The sequence below is a fragment of the Eurytemora carolleeae genome, unplaced genomic scaffold (genome assembly GCF_000591075.1).
Source record: "Eurytemora carolleeae unplaced genomic scaffold, Eaff_2.0 scaffold512, whole genome shotgun sequence".
Lineage (NCBI taxonomy): Eukaryota > Metazoa > Arthropoda > Copepoda > Calanoida > Temoridae > Eurytemora > Eurytemora carolleeae.
Window position 1 is genome coordinate 169,474 of NW_019396445.1, and position 8,957 is coordinate 178,430.

General features: G+C 30.4%; 1 protein-coding gene across 1 annotated transcript in view; it reads left to right on the forward strand.

Annotated features, from left to right (window-relative positions):
• Positions 1-8,957, forward strand: part of LOC111703442 (uncharacterized) — a 14,895-nt gene that overhangs the window by 5,522 nt on the left and 416 nt on the right. The window contains exons 7-14 of the mRNA XM_023475380.1: positions 431-477; positions 1,551-1,628; positions 2,872-3,000; positions 4,300-4,407; positions 6,115-6,188; positions 7,109-7,196; positions 8,101-8,174; positions 8,704-8,762. Coding sequence (XP_023331148.1) covers positions 431-477; positions 1,551-1,628; positions 2,872-3,000; positions 4,300-4,407; positions 6,115-6,188; positions 7,109-7,196; positions 8,101-8,174; positions 8,704-8,762 — 657 coding nt within the window. The remainder of the gene's footprint in view (positions 1-430; positions 478-1,550; positions 1,629-2,871; positions 3,001-4,299; positions 4,408-6,114; positions 6,189-7,108; positions 7,197-8,100; positions 8,175-8,703; positions 8,763-8,957) is intronic.

The window sequence follows — 8,957 nt, forward strand, 5'->3', positions numbered from 1 at the left end:
GGGGGGGGGGGGGGCATAAAGGGACTTTTAGTGTAATTTGAAGGAGCCCTCTATGCTAAGAAAACAATGCCCGATTTACAACGGTACTTGAAACCTTAATCTGATCAAAATTGTGTTTATTTCGGTAAATTTCTTCATTTTGATATATATATCTAATTCATACTTAATCAAACAAAGCTTTTAAGGTTGCTGTTTAGAATCGGGCATTGCCATCCTTGCATGGAGGCCGTCACTTGGTACTACGGTTACCCTTTAATAGGTTTAAGATTCTTAACAATAATGATTTTATGACTTTTCCAAAATTTAAATAGTTGTATCCATGCATTCACGATTTCCAATTAATATGTTATCATATGTTTAAGTTAATTTTAAGGGTTTAAACAGATTTAAAACGTATCTAATAAAAATTTTTAATTTTTAATTTTGTTAGGTTTAGGCCGGTTAGTTTCGTACTATGGACAAGGACAAGACAACCAGGTTATAACAATATTGATTAAAGGGATTGATTTATACTGTGAGAGGTGCCGATAAATGGACACATACAGTCGTCTCGTCGTATATAATAATACAATGAAAACGACTTTCTATTTTGATTCTCACAAAGCTTTCAAACAGCTTGGATACGCACAAAAATGGAAACAAAGAGAAGCTGTTAGTAATGCTTACTTTTAAACTTGTAATTTGAAAAATAGCTTGTTATAAAACATCTAGAAAAGTCACCTCAATTGTATTGATATAAACGCCAATCGTTGTATAGTATGCTAATTGCTAGGGTTGACAAGATTTCATAAGTGATACTTTTAATCCATAAAATGATTTCCGATAAAAAGTATTTTTTCCTCTTTCAACAACTTAATGTATTTACTGGATTTATTTCTTTTCACTTTCTACTCAGGAAGAGAACTTATTTATAGAATCTCATAAAACCTTGTTAAAATCATATAAAACTTTAATAGAATCTCATAAAACCTTGTTAAAATCACATAAAACCTTGTTAAAATCGTATAAGACCTTGTTAAAATCGTATAAAACTTTGATAGAATCTCATAAAACCTTGTTAAAATCATATAAAACTTTAATAGAATCTCATAAAACCTTGTTAAATCGTATAAGACCTTGTTAAAATCGTTTAAAACCTTGATAGAATGTCATTAAACCTTGAGAAAATCTAGTGCACGAATAAGATGCTAGAAACCAAAAACGATTTTTAAACGACCCAAAGCTCTTTAATACTAACGATCTTCGAGTGACGCTGAACAATCATGCACTTTCCCTGACATAAAGAAAGGCAACGTGCATGATATGCGTAATAATAATTTGCCATGCAGACAACCATGAATGTAAAGAAAAAGACTGAAGTCTCATCATTTGTCCTGGAAACACTGTATCAATAGATATTTCAATTCTTTAAACAAATTTTAGGATTCTTATTCTGGACAAAATTGAAGGAATAGAATTCTTTTGAATTGTTAAGATATATTTTAGGATTCTATAGTTTTGTGACGAAAGTGAAGGAATTTAATTCTTTTTAATGTTTAAATATATATTAGGATTCTAGTTTTGTGTCAAAATTGAAGGAACTGAATTCTTTTGACCTTGCAATTGCGGCGGCACAATCTGCAAATCAGGTTTATTTTCTTTTGTTCCCCTTGCTCCTTTTTCTGAATCAGGTTAACAATTAATATATTTTCTCCTTAAAGGTATTGTATAATAATATTATTTACACGTCCGTATCACGTGAACAAAACTCCCACCAATGGCAGTGCAGTATACTGGTCATGTGACACAGACGGAAACACTTGAGAATAATACTGCACTGCCATTGGTAAGAGTTCTGGTCATGTGATACGGATGAAATTATTATATTTTCAATTATATCTATTAAAAATGAAAAATCAATAAATAAGAGCAAACCTAAGTTACTTAGACTCCTCTGGGATATCGTCGTTTTCAGAATGGTTGCGTATTTGCTGAATATAGTCTAATTAAACCTCCTATTTTTATTCAAAATTTTATACATATAGATTTTTGTATAAAGGAATTGAGTTTTTGTTACAAATTCAAATTTTCTAATGCTTATATCTTGCCAACCTAATGGTGTAAATCTTTTATATTTCAAACTTAGATCACTTGAACTAACACAATTCATAGTTTGAATTATCTAAGGTCTACGACATTGGGTTCTAAAGATATAGGGAGTAAAAAATCAGAGTTTGTGGCAAAGACTCAATTCCTTTGACACAGTTTGTATCAACTTCTCGAGACAGGAACATCAGATAAAACTCTCGATCAACTCCTAAAATGCTTTCAGCCTATACCTTCTTTCATTTTTCCTTTACAGTCCCTATAATTTATATTTATAGCATACCCTTCTTTTAATATGCGTTTTTTTTGTTACTATAACTGTAAAAATCACACAGGGTGAAAAGGGTGATTAAAAACAAATGAAAATATAAGTTTCAGATCTTTCAATTAAGATGACTCAATCAAAGGTTTTGAGTCTTAGCCACAAACCCAAATTTCTGATCCCTTTCATCTTTGCAACCCATGGTGGTGTAAACCTTTGATATTTCCAATTAGATTATTTGATCGAACAGAATTAAAAGTTTGAAAAGTTTGAAATATATAAGGTCTACGACATTGGGTTGCAAAGGAAAAGGGATTTATAGAAAATGAGAGTTTGTGGCAAAGACTTAATTCTTTTTCTTTAGTGTATAGTCTCAGATCATTTAAACTATTTTTAGTTAAAATAATTTGACTTTTAATGAAGGATTTAAAACGGTTTTGGGACTCGAGAAACTCTTCTAAGTATTTTCAAAAGTAACTAAGTATGCGCCATTTAACAGGAAAGTTATATTTTATGATGCGCAGGAGGAGCTATATGATGCCGCGTATGATTATATGACCATGCTGGAGCAAAGCATAAAGATGGCGGACCAAAAGGATACACAATTACTTCAGAGTCTGGGATTTTCTATCTCAGATATCCCAGGGTATAAGGTGATGTTTTAAAAGGACACCAGGAACCGTAAAATTCATATGAGTAGAACACTCTCCACTAAAACCCACTATTTCGTCGGTCTGTGAACTGCGCATCACTGGAGTACACAACGAAAGCTTAGTTGAGGGTGGAAACCTTTTAATTTTAAGCAGTGGCTTTCAGGATACCTTCGACATTATTTGTCAGAAAAATCTTGTTTTTTAAGAGAACTTTAAAAATTATTAAATTTTTGTCATCCTTAAAATAAATATGGCATCGTGTTTTTTTAACATGAATAATATAAGAACACAAAGAATTTGTTGCTATTGTAATTTTGACTTCACTTTCCAATTTCAAAAAGATCTCTAGTCGCAGCACTCGGCCCCTCAGAGAAGGTCATCAATGTAACTATTAAATTGACAATTTGATGAACCGCGCGGATCGAGAAAAGCTGGGTTTAAAGAATGAATTACTGAAAAATTCTATAATTTTGAACAATTATATTTTCAGAGAAAATCATTTAGATATTTATAATTTTCTTGAGAATAATTCTTTGTAAAACATTTTTACAAATTTTCTTGAATTTGTTATTCCTTAATTTAATAAATATAGGACTAAATATTGTAAAGAAAGAAACTAAATATTTGCCACAAACTTAATTTTTTTAAAATCCTAATTTCTTTGCAAGCTGATGTTGTAGACCTTTGATATTAACTAAGAAATCAGTCAGATCAAAAATGGTTAATCAGATTTTAAAGATATAAGAATTCAGAAATTGTGCTTTGTGGTGAGAGTTTAATTTCTTTATTTGAAACACTTTAGAATTAAGAGAAAAAAGACTCTATTATTTTCTAGAACTCCATTATTTTCTAGAACTCCATTATTTTCTAGAACTCCATTATTTTCTAGAACTCAATTATTTTCTAGAACTCCATTATTTTCTAGAACTCCATTATTTTCTAGAAGTCCATTATTTTCTAGAACTCAATTATTTTCTAGAACTCCATTATTTTCTAGAACTCCATTATTTTCTAGAACTCCATTATTTTCTAGAACTCCATTATTTTCTAGAACTCCATTATTTTCTAGAACTCCATTATTTTCTAGAACTCATTTTCTAGAACTCCATTATTTTCTAGAACTCCATTATTTTCTAGAACTCAATTATTTTCTAGAACTCCATTATTTTCTAGAAGTCCATTATTTTCTAGACATCCGTTATTTTCTAGAAGTCCATTATTTTCTAGAACTTCATTAATTTCTAGAACTCCATTATTTTCTAGAACTCAATTATTTTCGAGAACTCCACTATTTTCTAGAAATCTATTGGGACAGCTCATGACAATAAGCTAAGAAAAGGAGGCGTTAGATCAGGATTGAAGCATCAACAAATTCTTAGTAAAACTACAATCAATCAACCAGTTCAGGTTAATATTATATTGTTATGTTCTTTACTCAGACAAATAATATTTAGACCAAGGTACTAATGCAAGGAAAGTTATTTCAGAGGTGTACGTTTTTTTTGTACTGCAGTGTACTGTCTTTTGGCGGAAAGGTAAACACAAGACGGATGTCACAGCCTGACATGAAATCAATTTTCACAAAAATAATCAATGAAATATTCTGGTCAAAGGAAACTATTATGTGAATTTTCAAAACTTTCGAGATTGAATGCTTTTTTCTTCCTCGGATACTAAACGAACACTGATACATCTATTCTTGTTTACAAATTACGCCCAGAGAGAACTGGCTTCAGAGTATACACGACCGCAATAAACTTTCCTTGCATTAGTACCTTGATTTAGACCTTTTTTAAAGAAAACCATGCAAAACCGTTCTTTGCGCGCAGATTTAGATCTAAACTAGGATTGATAGATAAATTAATAAAAAAAATGTCGAAAGAATTTGAAAAATATATTGTTTTAACTGCTGGATTTCAAGAAATAGGAGGGATATTCAAAATATCGAAATTTATTTTGTACACTGAGTAACATCAAGGTGTTTCCAAAGCATTCTGAACTCTCTAACAGAAAGGTCTTAAGATAAATTTCATAATTAGTACTTTTTTAAGCTGTTGTAAGCCATATTATTCAATATAAGTTTAGAATGTGACTTTAGTGGAATTAGGAATTTTGTTGAAAATCGGGTTGTTTCCCCGAACCCCCTGAGAAACAAATAGATTAATCGCTTACCAAATTTAGGGAAAAATATGTATATATATCTATTTATCTATCTATCTTTCTATATTATTATATTATTATAAAGATTTATTAAAGTCGTTAACAAATGGTAAAGGTAATTCATTCAATAAAATTGGGGTTATTATATATCTATTGTATTACAGGAGATCACTGACCTACCCAGCTACTAGACAGTAGAAATATCTATCTATCTATTGTGTTACAGGAGATCACTGACCTACCCAGCTACCAGACTGTAGAAATATCTATCTATCCATTGTGTTACAGGAGATCACTGACCTACCCAGCTACCAGACTGTAGGAATATCTATCTATCTATCTATTGTGTAACAGGAGATCACTGACCTATCCAGCTACCAGACTGTAGAAATATCTATCTATCTATCTATTGTATTACAGGAGATGACTGATCTACCCAGCTACCAGACTGTAGAAATATCTATCTATCTATTGTGTTACAGGAGATCACTGACCTACCCAGCTACCAGACTGTAGAAATATCTGTAATGAATTATGTAACCATGCTAGTAACATCTGATTTATCTATCTTATCATATGTCATGTTGACCCTTACTGGCCAGTACGGTCAGTTTAATTTCACCTGTATATAAAATAAATTAGTTCAACACGATTATTCGTTTAACACGGACGTATACGTAGCCTTGAGTTTTGGCTAAGGATAGAGAGCCTTGAGTATTGGCTAGAGATAGAGTCAGCTAGATTCTAATTAGACTTTGAGTAGAGTTATCGTTTCAGTATATACCATCTAGATTTCTTACATATCTATCTATCTATTGTGTTACAGGAGTTCACTGACCTACCCAGCTAACAGACTGTAGAAATATCTATCTATCTATTGTGTTACAGGAGATCACTGACCTACCCAGCTACCAGACTGTAGAAATATCTATCTATCTATCTATTGTGTTACAGGAGATCACTGACCTACCCAGCTACCAGACTGTAGAGAGACGAGGTGCTAATCTTCTTACTCAGATTGCTGAGAGGTGATATGATTAAGGGTAAAATAATTTGAAGAATCCTCCCGAAAAATGATATTCAAATTATATTCAAAAGAAAACAAATTTGGGAAGGATATGATTTTTTAAAACCAATAGTCATCGTGAATTTTTCGACGCATTCGTATATAGTTAAAATTTCATAATATTTCTTATTTTTTATGATCTGATAGTTACTTTTGAAAACATTTATTCCTGTTTCGAGGATTTTTTATAATGAAGACGACGTTTTCATATTTTCTAGGAATGTTTGAAAATCCAGCGCCAGCGAAATATTATTTTTAAAAAAATCAGAAATATTATGAAGTAATGACTATATACGAATGCATCAAAAAGTAATCGATGACTATTATTTGTAATATCTAAATTATTTTTTTGGAATTAATTGATTATTTTACGATCCAAGTTGAATGTCGTTTTGTGAGTCGTTTTTAACAATTTCCTCCTTAGTCCTTATAGACGCAACGTACAGATAGAAGTAATATTAGTAGCGATCAAAATCGCTTATTATTCGTCATAAGCCTTTACCCTGTTTCATTTTTAGCGAAAACTCCCTTTAATTATACCTAATAAATTTCAAAGTGCAGAGACTGAGTTGAAATCGAATCATCATATTGCTAAATTTATAAAAGTTTCATAGTTTCTTTAAAGTCTCTTTTTTTGTGGGCAGCGTTGTAAAGTTTTGAAATGCCTTTGGATGAAAAATGTATATAAATATATCCCTGTATTATTATATTATTCCTCTGAATATATATATAAATATATGTATATATTTATATATATATACATATATATGTATATATATATATATATATATATATATATATATATATATATATATATATATATATATATATATATATATATATATATATATATATATATATATATCCCTGTAAATGTAATAGACAAATGGTTGAGCTGTGTAGAATGAAAAGAAGAAGAATTTCCTCAACTAATCTTAAATGTAGTTTTATATCTACAGATTCTATACAGGTAACCTTAGATCTTTCAACAAATATATTTAAACTTAAAGGGACTGTAAGCGTAATTTTAAGTAACCTTACATGAAACCCTACATGCAAATATGGAAATGCCTGATTCACAACTTTTATTTAACTAATATTTTGGAAGATATTCTAGTTTTTCTAGGTTTAAAAGTGATTTCTTTAAATAATTTCTACAACACGGGCAGCCGTAGTACATTTAAATTTCCGAGCCGGGTCAACCTTTCCGGTCCCAGTTTGTACTGTATCGCCCAGACATCGGGTAAATAAAGCAGACACTCAATAGGACTAGCCGGTGCAACAAGGTTGACGCGGTCAGACTTTAGGTTGAATTTAGTTTTTCTGAAGAGTCAGGGGTGCGTGACAAGTTTTCCTGCAATCAAGTCACATTATTGCAGAATCCGTAATTAATTGAAAATAATCAGTTTTCAAATTGTTAACATCAATATCTACTTCATACTTGATCATACAAAATCGGGTATTAAGTCGTCGTTGCTTGGAGGGTCACATGAAATTACAGTCCCTTTAAAATACCAACAAAAAATTGTCATAATGTCGACTGTCAATATTTGTTCTCAGGAATAATAACAATAATAATTAATAATAATCGTAATTATTATTCCGGCTGGAAATGAAGAAAAGAATTGAGTCTTTGCCACAAACTATGATGGAATCCATTGTTCCTAGACCTTAGCTTTTTCAAACTATGAATTCTGTTACATTAAATAATTTAGGAATTAGAAAATTTGAGTTTGTGGCAAATACTCAATTCCTTTCAATGATGATAACGTAGTTCAACCACTACCATTTTATTTACTAAATAAATTAATTATAATTTTATACGAAGAAATTACCAGAATTTTACTGAGAAATTTACTAAAGGTGTTTTTTAGACTTTACTTGCCCCGTTTAAAGCAGAAGAGGTGCACATGAACCCTGACATTGTCATTATCAAGCAGATTTTTAGGTACTATTTTCTTCTTATTTATAATGCAACATTTTTCTATATTCACAACTTTTTGGTTCAATAGATCTGAGCTGGGAACTTTGTTTTGTGGATAAAGAGTAAATGTTTGATCTCTATATTTTGTTAATCTGCAGATTAATTTAATCTTTATTCGATATCCAGCATAGTTTTCGTAATCAGTCAGTTTTTTATATATCTTCGAATTAATAGTGCCCACAGTGGATATCAAGCTTTGATTATCCTTATCAAAGACATAAAGAACATTTATAATTTAAGAATTTTTAAATATCGAAAAAAAATTTTGAGTTGTCCATAACAATTTCAAAATTTTGAAAAAAATGTTTTAAATTTTTAAATGCTCTCGATGGATAGCGAACAATCTTTTAGGAGTATTTTCTTACAGTGCATAATATAGATATTCATGTTTATTTAACCAAAAACTATTGAATTAAGAAAACATTTATAAAGTAAAAAAGAAATGTACAATTGCTGACACACAAAATTTGAATAAAAATCTATTTATTTTCAGTGAAGTTGAATGTGAAGAAACTAAAGAGAATCTGAAAACTAGGATTCAAGATCAACAAGGTGAATAAAATAAAATTTCTTTTAGAAAAAATTTGAAAATTAAAAAGAGTCCAATTGTCTTGATGTAGTTTATTTCTTAACATTTTGTGAACTTTGATGTTAAGTCCACATTAAAAAAGATTTCGATGATCCACAGAACGTTGACAGAAGAAATAATTGGTTTTAGTTGAGAGGAGCAGGCGCGTAGTGGGGGGG